The sequence below is a fragment of the Ostrinia furnacalis genome, unplaced genomic scaffold, assembly GCF_004193835.3.
Source record: "Ostrinia furnacalis isolate ACB-3 unplaced genomic scaffold, ASM419383v2 OfSCF5843, whole genome shotgun sequence".
In the NCBI taxonomy this organism is placed as follows: Eukaryota; Metazoa; Arthropoda; class Insecta; order Lepidoptera; family Crambidae; genus Ostrinia; species Ostrinia furnacalis.
The window spans coordinates 811875-832699 of record NW_021136082.1 but is presented as its reverse complement, the minus strand read 5'-3'; the positions used below and the strand labels follow the sequence as shown (position 1 = coordinate 832699).

Here is a 20825-nt window from a genome sequence, read left to right as displayed (position 1 = left end):
AACCCTACCACTGCTTCGGGACAATAAATAGGCCAGTGCTGAGAATATGCTGAGAAGAAGAGTGTTAGGGTCATTTCCTTTGGTAATCCAGTTTTCATGATCCTGCATTTTTGTGTCCACACGACAGTATCCCGTTTTTTGTAGGACGGTATTTGCAAAAAAAATATGCAGTAAGCTGCTAGTGGGTACACTATCTTTACTAATATTATAAATGCGAAAGTAACTTTGTCTGTCTGTCTCTCTCGCTTTCACGCCTAAACCACTGAACCGATTTTGATGTAATTTGGCATAGATATAGTTTGGGTCCCGGGAAAGGACATAGGACAGTTTTTATCCCGGTTTTTGAAACAGGCACGCGCGCGCTAAAGTTTTTCTGTGACAGACCAAATTACACGCGGGCGAAGTCGCGGGCGGAAAGCTAGTTAACAATACTTGTAATTAAACTCCATTCACCAGGGTCCATTATAATGACAAACCGAATCCCGAATTCGAACGGATTGGTATTTTGCGGGACACTGCAAACGGGATGTTCGTGTGTTTGTTTAGTATTAAACCACATAAACTACCATAGGCTGGTTTTTTTTTTTAATTTGGGTGTTTTGAATTTCAGAGAGAGCGCGGCGCTATCGGTTTACGCGTTGCTCTCTCCTACGTGATTTAGAATTTTAATTGTTGAAAGATTTTAGGTTGCTAACTATGTTTTCAATGTGGGTGGTAAATGTTGTTATGGAATCTTGCTTGGTTATAATACTTAGGTTGGGTTGCACCATCTTACTTTAACTTTAACAAACGTCAGCAATCTGTCAAACTCCATACAAAACACACCGGTTATCGTCATAGTTACAGTTAAAGATAGGTGGTGAAACTCAGCCTTAGAAGGATATATTTGTCTCTTTTAAATAAGTAACCTACAGTTTAAAATTGCTGTAATTTTAGAGAGCAATACCTACTATGTACTCGTACATATTAGGTACATACTTTTTGTGTAAATAAATTAAATGTTAACCTCTATCCGTTTTTGTTGCAGGTAACACACAGTTCGAGTTGACTTTGTGTAAGCAGTAATTAAGAAGTTAAATAATGATTTATGCCTAAGTTGCACCACCTTAATTTTAACAGTAACTCTGAACTCAACCGCCTCTGTGGTCTAGTGGTAAGACCACCTCCTTCAGACGCAGAGGTCCCGGGTTCGATTCCCAGTGAGAATAGATTTTTCTGTTCGGTTTGGTTAGTGGTAGGGCTTGTTCTAAGTCCGCCTGGCTAGCTACCACCATCTTACTTAAGTCTGTCGCCATAACAATGCTGTTAACTTTGTTGTGTTCCGGCAGTTAGAGGTAAGATAGCCAGTTTCTCCGTGGTTGAGGATTCCGGGTGAAGCTCGCTTCCACCTTCGGCCTGATCGTCACTTACCATCAGGTGAGATACAGGCCAAGAGCTTTCTCGTTGTGGATAAAAAAAACTATGTATTTTAACCGGTGTTTTTGCAATGAAATGAAATAGTTTATTCAGTACATAGGCCCTTTCCAGGGCACTTATAAACGTCCCAAATATAGCTTGCCCTACCACCACTTCGGGACAACATAAGGGTAACTGGTGCTGAGAAGAAGTGGCGGAAGAAACTCAGTCACCTTTATAATAGAGTTTGACAGACTTTTGACACTTTGAAATTTTGCATAGGGGTTGCCTTTCGAACGTAAGTGCTCACTAAGAACGGATTTTACGAAACTCCACCCCTAAGGGGGTAAAACGGGACTCATGCGTACGAAGTCGCGGGCGACCGCTAGTTTAGTAATAAACTCAGTTACATTTCTGTCATAATTTTGTCAACTCAAATTCTCGTTAAATGAAGACATTTATATAAATATAAAAAATCTCCATCAGGTAAATGCACGCCTCACCTTGGCCCACTTTGGATCCGGTTCCATAAGTGTGCCTGCGGTCTGTGGTGCAGACAAAACCGGCTGTAGACGTAAGCGAGAACCGTTTATGCGGTCGACGTTGGTTTTTCGAAGTAGGAAGAACCTCCGCCTTTTTAAAGTCGTTTAAAAAGCAGATAAACATTTTATTAAGGAGGAAAGAACTACGGGTTCCCACCTCTCGTTCTCACTGCAACTCCTGTGTAGCCAGGATCTACAGCTTGACCGCCAATGATGATGATGATCCATCCGACTGATTTCGGCCATGGCGACCACTCCGACTCCTAGCTGTCTTGGCGGCGCTGGTGTGCCCGAAGATGGCTTACGTAGCCTATTTTCGCGGTAAAATCCCTCGCGCATTGAGGGCATCTGAGCACGCCGCCAACATAGTTATAGTGAATGGCGGCGGCAGATGGACGGGCCTTCAAGTCATCGCGCTTCGCGTCGAGTTCAGTCGTACGCTGCACCTCGAACTCGTGGACTTGCCTTTTCACAATCTCCCGCCATTCTGGACGCTGTGCTGCCAAACCTTCCCACTGAGAGGGCTCAATGTTGCATCTTTTCATGTGCCGCTTCTGTACATCTTTGTACCTGAGGAGTTGACCGCCATGTTTCCGCTTACCCTCCTCAAGTTCAGAGTAGAAGATGCGCTTCGCCACTCTCTCCTCCGTCATACGTGATACGTGACCACACCATCGAAGTTGGCGACGCATTATATAGGCCTCAATGCCACCCACATGGGCTCGTCGTAGCACCTCGGTATTGCGCACTCGATCAGACCATCTGATCTTCATGATGGTACGAAGGCATTTGAGGTGGAAACGATCCAGATTGACCGCCAATAACCAACCAGTGAAGGTCAAGTTTGTCCCAGGGAAAGTTTAACTGTCATTGGATCCGCAACGAAATGTTTGTTTAGTAGATTTTTTGTCATCTTATTCCTGAAATTAAAACTTTCCTGAAAGTTACCCAAGTTGTAGCTATAATATGGGATACTTTTATCCCGGGATAACACAAAAACAAAGTGAATGCGACTGAGTTTTGGTTTTTAACAATCTAGCATTTTTTTTAATGACTTGTTTATTTTCCTACCCAGATTTTTTAAACGTATGTATTTTTATCTCTAGGCTTTTTGTATAACGATAAATTTTCTCAGAAATTAACTAAATAAGACAAGCTTTTAAGTAAAAGTGGACAGACGAGCGAAAGTTATTGTCCGAGTAACCGGTGTAGGCACGTCAGTTCAAACGCGAATAAAAAGTAAGTCGTTTACATATTTGTCAAGGTTTCAAGGGACTTCCCTTGGCTGCCTTTTTAAACCCTTTAGTTAGCATTTTTAAACCCTATTTAGCCTTTTTAAACCCTTATTTATTTAGCTTCAACTGCCTGTATTTAAATAAGCTTTTCCTACGGCTTTGTACGCGTGAATTTCGGTGTAACACATTTTAAAAAACTCATTTATTTTTTCAAATAGGCTCTTTAAAAATACTTTTACACGTCCCAGTATTAACTCTACCACTGTTTCGGCACAATAAATGGGCCAGTGCTTAAAAGAAGCAGTGCAAGAGACTCAGTCACTATTACCAGCCTCCTTATCAAGTGTTTTCAGTCTTTGAAATTAATTATACATAGTCATTATTTTATAGCAGGATTTTTTATCGATTTTATACCCGGTTTTTTATAGCAGGATAAAAAACCGGGATAAAAACTATCCTACGTTTTTCTTTAAGAGTCGCATCTCTAACTTAGGCAATTCCCATCTTATCTTTAAATTAGACATTAGGATAAGAAAGGATGTACCTATAATATTAGTAGGATAAAAAGTTGAATATCTCATTTTATAAGATCTGAAATGATTCCTAGACTAACATACAACATTAGAAAATGTAAAGTCTGTCAATGAATTCAAAAAGTTGTTAACATAAAAAGCTTGTAGTATCAAAAACAACTCTTTTAAACTTGTGCGTTGGTAGGTACCTACTCAAATACAAACAATAGCATACATGACAGTGCCAATCCACTGACATACTTTTTTAAGTTGCTAGAATTCTGCTCTTTATTGACTGTGTGAGGAAATAGGTATTTACATTTAGGCATGACATAATATGTCATACCTACTCGCTTTCGAAGCGAACTCTGAATATTAACTTGGAAAAGCTTAAAATATTTTGACAGAATATTCTGTGGTATGACATAGAAAAATGCACACCCCTAGAGGACCTATAGGTAAATCCCGGGATAAAAAAAAACAGTATTTGTCATAGTTTTGTTTTGCGAGCCCAATAAATAAATTTAAAAAATAATTAAAATAAGTAATCCTCAGACAAGCAACGTAGTTTCGACAGGCCCTCCCCTCCACTAGGTGGACCGACGATCTGGTGAAGGTCGCGGGGAAATGCCTGGATCCGAGCAGCGAAGGACCGGTCGTTAGGTCCTTTGGGGAGGCTTTTGTTCAACAGTGGACGTCTATTTGGAACGAAAGCAATAAATGGGACCGAGTGCTTGATTTAAGCAGTAGGGTTAATACTGGGACGTTTAAAAGTGCTTTTTAAAAGCCTTTTTGCAAAAATAAATTAGTTTTATGAGTTTTTTAAGGCAAATTTTTATAGCGACACCATAAGGTATCTAAACATACGTATAGCGCATACGTTAAATGATGGTTTCTAAACCTTTATAATACCAACGAAACCACTTGAGTTTTTGAGTCAATACCAAAATGAAAGTGTTGCACTCGACCCACTCTCGTCAAAACGACGAAAGAGAAAATAACTGTTGAGTTTCAATTGGCGAATCTATTTCGAATATCTAGGTCATATTTTGTTAACTATAGTTGCTATACAGGTTGACTTTGTAAAGAATCCATTATTTTTAAATAAGCTCTATGGAACAATTTAACAATACAACTTTATCTTAATTATTTTCAATCGTGATATTTTTCGCAAAAATTTGAAAATCTAATTCGGGTTCTATATTGGCTCACATAAAATTCTAAATCCTATTCTTTGTCTTACTACCGATTTGTGTTCATAATAATCTCTCTTCATAATTTTTTTTTTCATACTTTTTTTATTCATACATTTTTATTACTATCATCGGAGCTCATAACAGTTAGTAATCATAATTTTTTTATCAATACTGTTACTACCAAGAACCATTTAAAATACATAATTTTTATTTTCAGATCTTTTTTCTTCATAACATTCATTGATCATATTGTTTTAATTAATAATGTTGTTACTAAGAACATACTTCAACTCATAATGTTGTTGTTCAGAATAATTTACTTTATAACAGACATACTCGTATCTTTAAAAAAATCATTTATAATTTAATAGAGTAGATAAGCATGCAGAGCATGCAGCATGAAAGCAAGCATGCAGCATGCATTGGTATCTCCTCGTCTCCGGCGCTGCGGGATGTGCAGCCCTTCCGCCCTTGCGTAACGAGGCTCAGGCGCCCACGCTTGCTTCCGCAGCTTCGGCTTTTTGGATCGCCATCGGCGCCTTCGGCGCCTCGTCGACCAGCCTCAGCCGCTCCAGCTCACCCGGGCGCCTGAGCCTCGTTACAGCGGGCGAGGGCTGCCCTCCCTCCGCGCCTCCGGCTTTTAAATTACACTCTAGGGGTAGGGCAGACAAGACTACGTGGAGTCGGTTTTGCAGCGATTCGTTTCTGTCACGTTAGTTTTGTGGCACAAAATATTGCCTGTTTTGGACCATTTCAAATTAATTTAATGTTAAAATACGATTTAATACGAATATAGACATCATGATTTTCAATAATATGGATAAATACACTTATGAGTAATAAATTTATGAAAACAATTATTAGGATACATCACATTTATGAATATTATAGTTATTTATTCGAATGATTATGAGTTTCGATCATTAGTATAGAAAAATATATGAAAACAAATATTAGTAAAAACTAAGTGTATGATTAGTGATATTATGAATATCAATGATTATGTTTTTAAATATGTAGGTTTTAAATTTTTTATGAAGAATGATCATTATGGTATCAAATTGTATGAGAAATATTTTCGGACCTCCAATGATAGGAATTGAAAAGTTATGTAAGAAAATGCGCTACCCTAATTCGCGGGTCCTCACTGCTCATATCCAAAGTTTTAAAGGACAAGGCTTATTTTCGCGCACCATAAGTCTATTAAGCTATGTAGGTAATTATTAACTGTATGTACGTATTTTTCTATGAACGAAGTAAATTATCCACGTAAGCCAATTTTGAATCCGCACGAAGCTGGTAAAAATAATTCAAAAAGAAAAAAAAATGTTTTCTTTAAGTAAATCGATTAAGTTACTGATTCCGAGTCGCTCCTAAAAATTTGGACACTGATTGCTAATTCACCCTGTATATGCTGACCCAAGTGACATACCTTAGTCTAGACTCTAGTATGAGTCCACGCTTTCTATAAATTGACACCTATAGCTGACCCGGCGAACTTCGTACCGCCTATAATAAAAATTAAAATTGTTTATTTTATCAGACACTCATTCTAGTACATCAACATTTTTTGGAAGATAACAATAATTGTTGTTCTGAGTGTGCGATCTGGAGCCTAAACTAGGGCCACCCTGTATTTCAGGCCTCCAAATCCAACCAATCCAATCCTCCAACAGGCCTATGATCATAAAAAATAATGTAAAGAATTTTTCAAATCGCTCCAGTTTCGGAGCCTATTCCCTTGAAACAAACAATAAAATCATTCCTCTTTATAGTATTAGTAAGTATAAGATAGTATATTATTTCGATTATCCCTTGTAAAATATAGGTATTTCATTCAGGATAATCCACTCTTCTCGTGAATGTCGTAAGATGCGACTAAGGGACAAATATGCGAGCATCAGGCCTCCCCAACCCGTCTGGCCAGCGTGGGGAGTGTAGGACAAATCCTCTTGCCTCTGGTCAATTAGAGACGTGCTCCTGCAGTGGAGACTAAATGACTGAACATTATCATGTAGGATAATTTTTATCCCGATCATCTTGGTTTTCAAAATAGTGAATGCATTGAGAAATAAATAAAAATATATTTATAATTAATGTAGAGACGGTCTAGTACCTACCTAAGAATAATAATGAAATTATTAATTTATTTTTTGTCAAATCAAAAATAACACTGGGGAACAGTCATTTTGCGGCATGGTAGTTTAGAGTCAATTCTGTATGCGACTAGTGTGCTGAATACTAGAAAAATACTAGATTTGTCAAATTGACTCTAGATCTTGAGATAAATACTATTAACTGTTTATATGAAAAAAACCAAAATAAAAATACCAATCTGTATAAAAAAAAAATTACACTAAGATCCTATTTGAGAACGATATAAAAATTAAAAATATATTTGCTTTTCATCAAATAATAGAAAAAAAAACTACAAAAAGCTTTTTCTGTAAGCTTTTATGTTATGGTTTTGGTCAGGAAAATTCCATAATTATGGCAACAGTAATCAGCCATCATCTGGCGGTCCCATTGACCGTGGATGTCATTCTTCCACTATCCTGATGTTCTGGTAGAACCGTTCTGCTTATTCCTCACTGTAATCACCCAGATTATGGGAGAACGTGTCCAAATGGCTATTGTTAAAAAAAATTAATACTCAAATTAGATCCTTATGTGTTAAATTTTTCAAACAACCAATTCTGAAAAGCCTGGTGCTCTATGACTCCCCAAATATTGTTTGATTACTAAAACAAAGCTTAGCCATGCTTCAGATTCAATTTGTGTTATGTGGTTTACAAATACAGTGTCTTAATGAGAGTACGGATTTGCGGTCAATCGAATTTATTTTTTCCGTATTCAAACGGACGTTTCAGGACGTAAAGGACTTTAATTTGGCTGACTTTTGATCATTTTAGTGATTAGAAAGCTCAGTTCATATCTTTGGCTTTCCAAATTGAAGTCCTTTACGTCCAGCTTGACTCCAGTATGGCAAAGAGTCTTCACGAGTCTTGCAGACGATATTGGACCCCCAATATTTATTATTTTATGGAAGTTTTATAAGACAGTATGCTTGGTAGGTTTTTATCACTACCTTCGTGATCTTATTTCTTTGTTTTTGTAAGTTTAGAAGCCAAATATTAACAAAAACTGTTGGGATTGTAAACGCAAGGTTTTCATAATGAACTCATATTTTTGAGACAAAAAAGCTCTTTAAAAATTGATTTAAAAGACACAAACTGTTAATTTCAAGGTCTAGTAGCTGATTACTAAATTGTTGTAACTACAACAACACTAATACATGAGTAGAAAATAAAACTTAGTGGGTATAATCAAATTAATATAAGTTTAGGGAGGGTCGTTTAATTTTTTTCATTGATTTCTTGTGTCTCGTTTATCTCAAGAACCAGAGTCAATCCAAAGAAAGTAAATGCACACCATTTATGTCTAATACAAGTATTTACAAAATCCATTAACAAAATAGATGCCGCAGATTTTTTTATTTTTTTTGTTCCGCAGTGTAATTTGTGGAATGTAAAAGTTAAACAAATCACTTGCTTGAACGTAGAGTTTAAAGCCCATTTGAATTCATGTCATTGCTTCATTTTAAATTAATATCACAATGCATTGTTAACTCAGAATACCTACGTGTGGTACATATTTTATGACTTATTTAGTAATCATAAGTTTATTGTAGTTAATTTAAGCAAATTAAGATTATATAAGCGGTTGATTTGGTCTTAAAATAAAGTAATAATGATTGATTTGCGTTATGGTTAAGAGAAGAACTTTATAAGATTCTTACGCCCGTATTCACAAACGATGCTTGCTTAAGTGAAGCAGCAAATCGAACGCACAGCGTTGAATAGAGCTCTGTGATTGGTTCGTGTCACCCTGTGCATCCACGCGCACTGTGAGTCTATTATTTAACTTGATCACCTCTCTGTCAATAAATAATGTTAGCGGTTACATAAAGCTATCTACATGAAGACAAAATATCTGGAAAATCATAATAACTCGGCATAGAGCTTGAATAATCCGAAACTGATTGACCTCTGTCTGTTAAAGTGACAAGTTATTATGTAAATTCTGATCTAACTTGTAACATCCGTTAAAACTGACTTTGTGAATAATTAGATTTGAGACCTGTGGATCTCATATTTATAAAATAGAGTCAAATCAAATCAAGATCAATATGTGGTAGGTGCCAAGACATTCCGTTTTTTTGCAGGAACTGTTTTTGGATTCCGTATAGTAGTATTACTAGTTTTAATATTAACGTTCACTAAATAAATGAAAAACATGGATGGTTCAAACTTGGAGTGCAAGTGTGGCTGTGTTCGCCAGTCGACGAAGCACATGATGTCGTGCCCTGCGTGCCCAAACAACTGCACGCAGGAAGATTTAATGAATGCTGAACAACACTACTCTTGTAGTGGAGTTTTGGGCTGACACTGTGTAGGTTTGTTGTAGACACGACAAGAAGAAGAATGAAAATAATTAAAAGAAAATCTCAAAAAATAAAAAACCCAACTCACGCTTGCCCACATCATAAGTATGCCCGGGCACACGCACGCGCGTGACCTAACATACCCATAATATGGGCATCATGACTGCAATACTAAATACTCGTAGTAACGATTTATGCCCACGATCGGGTGTTGGGAAAATTGGTGATAACGAATAATTAGGAAGATAATAAAAACAGGTACCTATCACCCTAATATTATAAAGGCGAAAGTTTGTGAGTGTGTATGTTTATTACTTCTTCACGTCTAAACGGCTGGAGCGATTTTAATAGGAGTTAGCTAACACCCTGGATTAAAACTTAGGGTACGTTTTACCACGAGTAACACCGCGGGGCACAGCTAGTTTGTCATATAAGGCAAGGCCTTCCTAGCCCGTCTAGCCAGGGGGGAGTGTAAAGTTATCCCGGGATAAAAACTATCCCAAAATTTTTAAAAGAAATTTTTATTTTATTACAAAAAGGTTTTTTGTACGCTGGTAAAGCCTCTCAAGAACTTTTCACGAAGTCATCAAGTTCTTAACACCGCTGTTTCTTCAATTAAATTATACGAATCTCATTTTCTCATTACAGTAACTGCTATAAAGGTAATGATAATGAGCCAGTCCCTTACCGGTTTACTTGTAAACAATATTCTTATTAAGATTCACCGGGCGACCTTATGAAGCAAGTGCTTAAATCATTTTTACGTTAAAAGGACGTCAAGAAAAATTGTGAAGCTGGAATCGAATTTGGTAGAAGTTTTTTAATACTTTTTTAAAATAATTTAGTAAATTTTTTTTTGCACAAATTACTAATAGTCCCGTTAGCCCCTCGTACTAAGCTAAATGCTTGTGTCACGAGTGGGCTCACCACAATACTCGAGCGTCAGCGGGGTTCGAACCCGCGTTCCTTGGATGACGAGTCGGCCAGTCAGACCCCTTCACCGTTCGGCTATCGTGGCTATAATTTTTCATTGTTTGATTTTGTTATACACTAGCGGCCGCCCGCGACTTCGTACCCGTGGATCCCGTTTTATCCCCTTAGGGGTGGAGTTTCGTAATATCCTTTCTTTAGCGGATGCCTGCGTCATAACATCTACCTGCATGCCAAATTTCAGGCTGATCCGTCTAGTGGTTTGGGCTGTGCGTTGATAGATCACCTTTGACTAGCTGCCTCGGCGAACTTCGTACCACCTATGTTCATTAATAATGTAGGATTCTAATGGAGAATGAATTTTTCAAATCGGTCCAGTAGTTTCAAAGCCCATATTCAATACAAATAATCGAATCTTTCCTCTTTATAATATTAGTGCAGATTGTATAATCAAATCATTATTTATGATTGTAATAAGCTGTAACTGATTGACTAATAAAAATGCACTAATAAAATAGTTATGTCGTAATTAATTAATCATAGTAATGTAATTTGATTATCTTTTATCTACTATATAAAAATAAGTCGGGTTTTCCTCCCTGACGCTATAACTCCAGAACGCACGAACCGATTTCCACGGTTTTGCATTCGTTGGAAAGGTCTCGGGCTCCGTGAGGTTTATAGCAAAGAAAATTCGGGAAAAGGGGGTAAAACAGGATCCACGCGTACGAAGTCGCGGGCGGCCGCTAGTGATTTCATAATAATTCTGATTAAATAATAAGACTGACTATAATATAGTAAATACTAAAAGTTAGTACTTACCTAACAATATAAAATCCATGATGATATACATGCCATATTATTGGTAAAATATGAGGATGTATTTCAATTTAATTACTTGCTAACATGGATAAATCGTCACATAATATACACAATCAATAAATTCATTTTACCTCGTGACTAACTCATATTCACAAACATTACTAAGAGGTCTCACAGGGCGCATGGACGCACATGGGTGACACACGAACCATCAGCTCTATTCAACGCTGTGCGTTCGATTTGTTGCTTCACTCAAGCAAGCATCGTTTGTGAATACAGGCGTATTCTTCTTTTCGTGTCGACAACAAACCTACACAGTGTCAGCCCAAAACTCCCCCACAAGAGTGGCGTTGTCAGCAGCATTCATCAAATCCTCCTGAGTGCAGTTGCTTGGGCACTCAGGGCACGACATCAGGTGCTCCATCGACTGGGGAACAATACCGCACCTGCGCTCCATGTTTAAGCCATCCAAGAATCCCCACCTGACCAGATTGTCCTTACTACGGCCAACCTGCGTCCGAAGTCTATTTAAAGACTTCCAGGTAAGCCAGGGGAGCTCATGTCCAGGTGGAGGATTCTCAGACATAGGGACAAAAGGGCAGGGGAGATCAGCTCTCTCGCGCCATAACCTGCACCTCTCTTTTGACCGATCGTCATGAAGGAGAGGGGACACACTTTTTACGAAATTGCTTCGGCTTTTTATACCAAATCATGTACCTATTACTCAAAACTTTGCCTCTAGCGGGTATCGAATCTGCAACTCTACCTAAAAGCTTGTTGCCAAGAGACGTCCCGTTTTTTGCAGGAACTGTTTTCCAGTATTTCAGAGTCCTGCATTACTGGATTCCACAAAACTGGACACAAAATAATGAGCCCTGAGAGGCTGACTAAGGTGACTCAGTTTCTTCCGCCACTTCTTCTCAGCACCAGCCCATATGTTGTCCCGAAGTGGTGGTAGGGCAAGCTATATTTGGGACGTGTATAAGCGCCCTGGAAAGGGCCTACGTATTTAATAAAAGCTTTGACTTTGACTGTAGTCCAATCTTGGGACCATCTTTGATCGCTGATCCACTAGCTTTACTTCGAAAAACGCTATCAAAAGTTTCAAATGTTGCCATCCCTCTCACGAAAAGCTAGATGCCAGCATGAGCGACTGTGACAGATAGACCTGAAACTACGTGAACGGCGTTTCGGAGTAGGAGACTTCCAGCGACTTGGCCCACTTTTAGCTTGGTCCATAGGCCAACCAAGTAGCAGGATTGAATTTTTAAATATTTTTCTTCCTTAACTGGGCCCACTCTAAGATTCTACAGTAGATTTTCGTTATGCACTTCGATTGCCGGAATTTTCCGAATTGCCGGTGGGCTCATTTGCCGGAAGAAAAAATATTTAATAATTCAATTTGGGGACTTGGCCCGTGGTCTAAAAGTGGGCCAAGTCTCTGGAAGATTCGTAGCCCTTCGGGGATATTTCCTGATACCATGGAACCCTAAGAAGTAAATTTATTATAATAACCTTCTCGTAAAGGGAGTAGGGAAAGGTCAACCGCTTATCGGCCCCAAATTATTGACATTGAACGGTTAATTGGAAACAGTTTTTGGATGGGCTTTCTTTGGTCTTGGTAGCTGTTATTATAAATTTTAACCGCCTCTGTGGTCTAGTGGTAAGACCACCTGCTTCAGACGCAGAGGTCCCGGATTCGATTCCCAGTGGGGGCAGATTGTTCTGTTCGGTTTGGTTGGTGGTAGGGCTTGTTCTAAGTCCGCCTGGCTAGCTACCACCATCTTACCTAAGTCTGTCGCCATAACAGCATTGTTGTGTTCCGGCAGTTAGAGGTAAGATAGCCAGTTCCTCCGTGGTTGAGGATTCCGGGTGAAGCTCGCTTCCACCTTCGGCCTGATCGTCACTTACCATCAGGATACAGGCCAAGAGTTTCCTCGTTGTGGATAAAAAAAAATATTTTGTGTGTCTGTGAGTCCGTCATATTAAGATCTGTTAGATCTGAGTTGCACCATCTTAATATTATAACAAACGTCAAAAATCTGTCAAACTCCTAATATAAATACCTAATGAAAAACAGCGTGAGATTAAACAGGATGATTATTAGTATAACTTTGGCTTAAACTTTTTTGTTTATGGATAATCAATTGCATTACTTAGGCCCAGTTTTTTGATTCATAGTTAAAATAACTAATTGTTAAATTTTGCTACTAATGGTTAGCTAATAACAAAATGTAAACTAATAGTTAAAAAATGTACTAAAAGTCAAGCTAACCATTGTTCGAAAAACATTTTTTTCTGATATTTAACCACTTGTCATTTGACATCTTTAAAATTTGACCATTGGTTATTTTAACTACGAATCAAAAAACCGGGCCAGGCTCTATATTTGAAAACATGTTAATGGTTAAAAGTTTCCTAAAATATTTGTCCACATATAGTTTATACACTGTATTATTTTCCTTGTAAAATAAAAATAAAATAAAATAATTCTGTGACATTACTGATTGGTAACTACATAAAAAGCTTCCTCGTTATGAATTTAAAAAAAAACACAATTTTCTCACTCGAAATAGCAGTGCAAAAGATGGTACATCAAGCCTCCGTAGCATTACGCAGTTGTGGTGTTATTTTACCAAAAAAAAAATGTAAAGCCCACTGTGCTGTCAACTGTATTCGACAGTAATGTCTCTGTCTCTTGACATGTACAAACACCCATCACAGTGAGTTATGCATAATTTCTACTTTAACTTTCTAGCGCGCATACGTTTGAAGTTATTCTTAACTGCATGATTAACGCTAAAGTGCCAACCCGAGATAATAATTCAAAGTTATGGTTAGTGACAAAACTTTCCAAGTAATAAAGCTTGATTTAAATTACTTATTTTTGTAATTTTCACACGCCCAATATGGATTTCAACTAGTTTAAGTTTTTTGTGAAGTGGCATAAAAAGTATCCTTACATATTTTTTGGTATAAAAATTATCCTGGATTTTCAGTTTACGTATTATGTGTATTTATAATTGTTTTTAAACCAATCTAATTACCATAATATTATTTATTAATTTATTAGCATTGAAAATAAATAACGTAATTACAGCGCCATTTTTGTAAATTGCTAATTTTTACCGAAAAAATGTTTTTAAGTTTAACCAACATAAAGATTTATAACTGTTAGTATGTTCATATGTTGAGTGGGTTAGTAACAGTTAATTAAATTAATTAAGCTCTTACTCATTTAATATTGTAATTTATCTTATTAGTCTAGAAACTAGATAAAAGAGATCAGTTAGTGAACTCAGAAAGCTCCAGTATTTTTGTCCGTCTTTGTCCTCATTTTTTAATTGATTGAATTTTCAAAACAATAAATAATAACACAAAAAAACAACTTATACATAACCCGTGCCAATAGTAACTATGATTAAGGACTATCCTTACAAGTAATTGGTTCAACACTCCGCTGTCCACTGTTGGGCAAAGTTCTCCCACAAGGATCTCCACAACGAACGGTCCTGGGTAGTCCGCATCCAATGCAGTATCATACAGTGTGCTTACCATGAGTTTACGTTACGTGTGCTCGCTAGCAACTGCGTAAAAAAATGACATTAATTGTATGACATATTGTGCAGCGCCCCTAGCGGCTACTTTTAAGAAACAAAATCTCCATAGAGATTTTTGACGTTTTCGCTAGCGAGCACACCTAACGTAAACTCATGGTAGGTACACAGTACAGTAAAGATTCATTATCCCATATTGCTGGTCTTTTATATTTTTTTACAATCAAATGTGTCAACTATTGCTTCATTAATTTCTGTACTATTTTATATTATCTGTACCTCTAGCATGAACAACTTTCGTCTTCGAATCGTTTGCGTATTCGACAAAATTCGATACTCAATCTTCGAATTAAACGATAACGTGACAATTTTGATTCTCAAAATAAGTTTCGTGCAACCATTTCTCATACTAAGTTCACTTTACGACACGCTCACATGGGCGCTGTTGTAGATTTCGTACGAATCTTTTGATGGCGATTCGAATACGCAAACGATTCGAACTCGCAAGTTTTTCGTGCTAGCCGTACTGTGTTCACTATAAAAGAGAGCACACACTTTATTTCGAACGTAACAAGTCCAAAGACAGAAAAGAATTTGTTATGGTGGCATAACACTGTATTTAATACTAATTTAGATGGCTATCTGTAGGCATTTGGAGCGTGAAGTTTCCAAGCCAATTTGAACCTTCTTGTGTTAGATAAAACCATAGTATAGAGGGGCAGAGTAGAACTAAGTATAACTCAAGTGACAGGCGATTTATGACTCTTATAAAAAATTGTATTGTCGAAGAGTTCGACGGAACATAAGCCAAGGAATGAGACTTCTAACTCTACTAGACAAGGTGTTCAGAATAAAAATAATATTAAAAAAAACAATTGCGTAAAAATGAACTGAAAAGATAGAAACAAGAGCCAAACAAACAGCAATGCAGGATACGGAAAAACTGGAGAGTTATGTGAACACGCAGAATGCATGTTTGAAATTCGGACTGATCGGTTTTCTGCGGGACACGGGATGTTCGTGTGAACGTTATATAAACACGTACATATACATATTACTTAATGGGATCCTGCAAAAAACGAAATATCTCAGTGAGAACAAGCCCTAAGAGAAAACTTTTTGACATCGTATTTTTTGCACTAGGGTCCATTTGACCAAAACTTGCGGCTCTAAAGTAATGTCTCCTTTGGCTTAAAACAAATTATTTCAATGATTTCCACATCGCCCTGCGGTTTCCGCTCCGCGGCCTCCACTCCAGAAACTTGCTGCATCGGCCGTCAGTTCTGCGTACTATGTACATATATATGCCCTACTCATTACCACTTCAGCTTGCTAATCCGTCGGGCTATGTCAGCAACTTTAAGACTAACACTGCTGTACTCACTTCTATTATAACATAACGGCTATAAAGGTCTTTCACAGTCGAGCCAGATATTCACGGCTTATAATTTTTTGGGTTTCTTCGACTTTATGTCAGGTTAGCAAGTATCAGAGCGTGTATAGACAAGTTCCGCTTTTTTTAAGTTAATCCAAAATGCAACATTGACTTAGAAACCTTGATAATGTCAAAATGTATGTCATAGTAAGTTGTGAGTGATTTAAAAAAAATGTGGGATAATATTTATCTTGGTTTTATTTTTTGGGATAAAATGTATCCCATTAAAATTAATCAGAGAAAATAACTTCTTTTCAAACCTAAGCGCTACTTTAATTAGACCACACCCACACACGGCAATTATTACTTGTATAGGTACAAGTAACAATTGTGTTAAAAAGAAAAGACAAATATTAACCAAAAGTGATCCAAAACCATCTTAAAACGTCGATTTGAAAGAGCTCTAACATTTGTCAATTAAATAAATTACAAAAAAAAAAATTATGCGACGCGAAAGTTTAAAAAGAAATATTTCTCAATATTGCCACTGTCTCAAATTAATTAAATGTGACCTCACTTCTTTAAGTGGAAGACAAGCGTTATCCAAAGTTTGTTATTATCATCAAATTACTATTGCCCAACTTAACAAGGACACAAGTCGCGAAGTGTATAACGGTTCTAAATAGCTACAGATACGTCATCTACGCTCTAAATGACGTCAATTTCGTCATAGTCGGATCAATATCATCAATACAAGCTTTGGACCGCGACTTCGCCTGCGAAAATTTGACTAAAAAACTTTTTTCGCACGTGACCGATTCCAAATAGGGATAAAAATTATCCCGTTTTTCAAGGTTTCAAACTATACCTATAGAAAAAATTACTATCCTTCAAAATAGGGATAAAAACTATACCATGGCTTGTTCAAGGTTTTAAACTATCTCTTAGAAAAAAATACTATCCTTCAAAACTGGTATAGAAACTATCTTATGTTTTTTCATAGCTTCAATAATATCTCATTGTATTGGATTTTTGTAAAAAAAAGCTTAATTTTGGAAACAAACAAAAGTCAGTTCAGTGGTTAAAGCTTGAAAAGATAACAGACCGACAGAGTTGCATGTTTATTAGAACGGATTATTATTGATACTGTTATATTAGTTTAAATAATAAACGTTCTAATATTTGAACTTGGCGGCCAATGGGTCTCGCCTCATGGCTGACAACTTCATAATAACATTATAATCTCATAGTAAGTTCAAAATACCTAGTTTTTAAATAACTTAACAAAATCGAATTGCCAAAGGTGGGAATTGAACCCATTCAAGAAGAAAAGTTACTTAAAAATATGATTTATCATGTTACCATGCGACTCTTAATTTTTAATACCTAGAGTTGCACATAAAATAGTATTGCAAGCAAATATGGGGCTAGTAAGACGTAGCGTGGGCAGGCCTCCCACTAGGTGGACCGACGATCTAGTGAAGGTCGCGGGAGGTGCCTAGATGCGAGCGGCGCAGGACCGGTCTTTGTGGAAATCCTTGGGAGAGGCCTTTGTCCAGCAGTGGACGTCTTTCGGCTAAAGGAACGAATGAACAATGGGACAAACAAGAGAACATCAGGCCTCCGCAACCCGTCTGGCTAGCGTGGAGAGGCCAAATCCTCCATTTGCCTCTGATATTTTTTTTATTACAAATCGACTGACCTAGACTGGAATCGACTGAACTATCTATCCACTGGCTGGGTGACTCCAACCACTTAAGTGGTTTTTTAACATTCATAATCCTGATAAAATTACCAAATGAATTACTGTTCACCAGCGTTCTTCCAAACCAGGACTGATGAAGCCGATCTCCTTTAATTAATTTGCAATTAATCTACGCCTAACTTACATAACCACAATATAAATTGGATTCAGAAGATGCTAATTTTGTACTTAGGTACTTCGCGATAGCCAACGTAGAGGAACCTACGCCGCGGACGGTACTGAACTGGATGGGTGACCATGCTGAAAATTCCCACCTCTACCGGACACCGGGACTATTCCCACCTCTCATCCCCACCGCTGCAACTCCTGTGTAGCCAGGATCTACAGCTTGACCGCCAATAACCCAACCAGTGAAGGTCAAGTTTGTCCCGGGGGAAAGTTTAACTGTCGTTGTGTAAAGCGATTTTGTGAATATTATTATTGGGAGGTAGCTAATAGCTCATAAGATATGGTGTACCTTTTCTTAAAGGTTACCAAACCTTTGTTTGTCACCTGTCATCCGCTTTGCACTGGAGGGAAGTCGAACCTTAACTTCGAACTCCTCCTATGTTATTCTGATTAATTTCTTTGCCCTGAAAGGAGCCTTTCAGACCAGCTCGTGGAGTCTACTGACTACAACGTAACTGTGGAGGTATATTCCTTTAACCAATTAGGTCGGACCTTGGCTATAATGCGTACCAAGGGCCATGTCGACACATCCGTTAACGGTAATAAAAACACCGATTAATACTATGAATACCGATTGAAATAGGCTGTAATTTATCCTGAACATTCTTGAAGAACTGTAGACTTCACTTATGCGAGTGGAAAATTAAGAGCTAGTTTAGCTTAGCTCGCACAGCTTACGCAGTTTTCCAGGTGTGTGTGGAATGGAGGATTTGTCCTACACTCCCCACGCTGGCCAGACGGGTAGGGGAGGCCTGATGTTCGCATATTTGTCCCTTAGTCGCCTCTTGCGACATCCACTAGAAGTGTGAGATTTTATTGATAAAGATCGTAGCAATCTATGTTATTGAAAAAAACCCTACATTAAGCTGGTTTTTCCGAAACTAAGAAAGAACGTAGTCATCGATTGAAGCATTGAAAACTGTGTCAAGGCTTTAGTCTTTAGCACATTTTCCGCTTGTATAACTATGTGATGTTTAATCTTGGCTATCATTCTTAACCGACTTCACAAAAAGAGGTTCTCGATTGTATGTTTTAAAATAAGGTGCAAACCAGGTATATTTAAATTTAAAAAAGGCGTTATGGAATAGGTACCTTGACGACACTGTCAGCAAAAGTGCCCATACGAGCAAATGTACTAACTCTTATGTTCTTCTGATGAATTTCGTTGCGGGTCCAATGACAGTTTAACTTTCCCCCGGGACAAACTTGACCTTCACTGGTTGGGTTATCGGCGACCGGCGGTCAAGCTGTAGATCCTGGCTACACAGGAGTTGCAGCGGTGGGAACGAGAGGTGGGAATAGTCCTATAGTAGGACTTTCCTTTCCTTCTGTCTTTCCTTCTAGTAGAGAGTTACTTTACCAGTAAAAGCAATCTTTTAACCTTTCTTCTCTCTTGTCCCCAGATCACAACCGGATGTAGAATTAAAGTGCGCCAACTTCAACGATGGGCCACAAGCAATACCTGGCCGTGGGCCATTCGGCGGGGGCCAGGCTCTTCGGGTTGGCCCCCCGCGGCGACCGCGCCGTGCCAATCAATATGCTCATATCGCAGCAAGGCAAAATAAATAGAGGTGAGTACTTACTTATACCTTGAATAGAATAGAAAAACTTAATTGTACCTACTTACTGTCAATACATAGGTACAGTGGAATCTCGATTATCCTAAATTCAATTATCCGGATACCCGAATATCCGGACCCATTCTTCGCGGCTCTAATTGTCGATTTAGGGGCTGGACCCAGTGGCGTATTTAAACCATCCAAGGCCCGTGGCAAATTTTGTGCATGGGGCCCTTGGCACATCTAGGGTTATTTTTCATGGGGGGGATAGTTCCGGGCCCCCCGGTTCGATTCGGCGCTACTGACACACTGTACAACGTTATCTTGGTTCATTGCATATCTTAAGGTCCAATATTGAATAACTTGATTTTATAAAGTATAAATTGTGATCCTCCTCTCTTCTGATTGCAGTGCCCGACAGGGTCCATAATGATCTGTTTAGCTTTAAGCCTTCAAATTCAAATCATTTATTGAATTATCTACCCTATTTTACATTATGGTGATGCAAATAAAAATCTATCTATCTATTGATAAAAGGAATGACCAACTCAATGGTCTAAAAGATGTAGGTATGTGAAAATCTTTCTATAATAAAAAGTTAATTGTTTGATAAAGTGGTTTCCGCGGACGCCGTTGCTTTTAGCATTTACATAAAACGGTTAAAGTTACAAAATTCGCAAAAAATAAAGGGAACGAAAACGAAAGAAAAAGAAAATAAGGAAAACTAGGCAACGATCTGAGGGGTCCGTGGCCGAGTCCCCCAGTTTTCGACGCACCCGTGGTCGACGCCCCCGGTCAGTTAAATTCGATTTGAAGCAATTTTTAATCAAATGTACAGTCAGGCACAAAAAAGTTTATAAACGAATAAATATTTATTAGGCCAGTAGAGGCGACTTAGGGACTACACATCAAACAGAGAATGGGCAGCAGCGCTCTCTGAAAAACATCAATCTTTTAAACTGCGATCTCCAACCCGCCTGCCTAGCGTGGAGATTATGGCAAAACCCTCCACTATAGTGGAGGAGGCTCATAGTCCAGCAGTGGACTGTAAAGGGCTGTTGATGAGGCCAGTAGAATTAAACACAAAAATGAATCTAATGAAATGAAAATAATTCCTACAAAAGTTTTTTGTTTCTTACTACTGCTGGTTTTGGGTTAAAATTTTGCTCCCAGATTGCATAAATAGCGTCAAACATGCATAGTTTAGTATAATAATTAGCTTGTGAAACTTTTTTCGTTGACTGTACTTAGTGCAAAAGCCGAAAAAAATATGATATTAAATTTATTTAAATCGGGGGCGTCCACCACGGGTGCGTCAAATACTG

The 20825-nt window shown here is 38.0% G+C and overlaps 2 protein-coding genes across 2 annotated transcripts in view; one reads left to right on the top strand and one right to left on the bottom strand.

Moving 5' to 3' along the window:
• The window catches only part of dsb (scavenger receptor class B member debris buster), a 107364-nt gene that overhangs the window by 20582 nt on the left and 65957 nt on the right, over positions 1 to 20825 (top strand). Inside the window, exon 2 of the mRNA XM_028316664.1 lies at positions 19345 to 19512. Coding sequence (XP_028172465.1) covers positions 19386 to 19512 — 127 coding nt within the window. The 5' untranslated portion in view covers positions 19345 to 19385. The remainder of the gene's footprint in view (positions 1 to 19344; positions 19513 to 20825) is intronic.
• LOC114361593 (uncharacterized) lies at positions 1878 to 2738 on the bottom strand. The gene is made up of 3 exons (XM_028316688.1): positions 2664 to 2738; positions 2327 to 2621; positions 1878 to 1961 (listed from the first exon to the last, which is right to left on the bottom strand). The coding sequence occupies exons 1-3, from the start codon at positions 2708 to 2710 to the stop codon at positions 1878 to 1880; spliced, it is 426 nt and encodes a 141-aa protein (XP_028172489.1). The 5' UTR covers positions 2711 to 2738.

Bases quoted from the DNA above. Each gene is read 5' to 3' on its own strand.
- LOC114361593 (XM_028316688.1), bottom strand. From the start codon at position 2,710: ATGAAGATCAGATGGTCTGATCGAGTGCGCAATACCGAGGTGCTACG. The intron at 2,622-2,663 runs ACGAGCCCATGT...TATAATGCGTCG, and splicing joins CGCAATACCGAGGTGCTACG to CCAACTTCGATGGTGTGGTC. The intron at 1,962-2,326 runs GCCGCCGCCATT...TTACGTCTACAG, and splicing joins ACTTGAAGGCCCGTCCATCT to CCGGTTTTGTCTGCACCACA.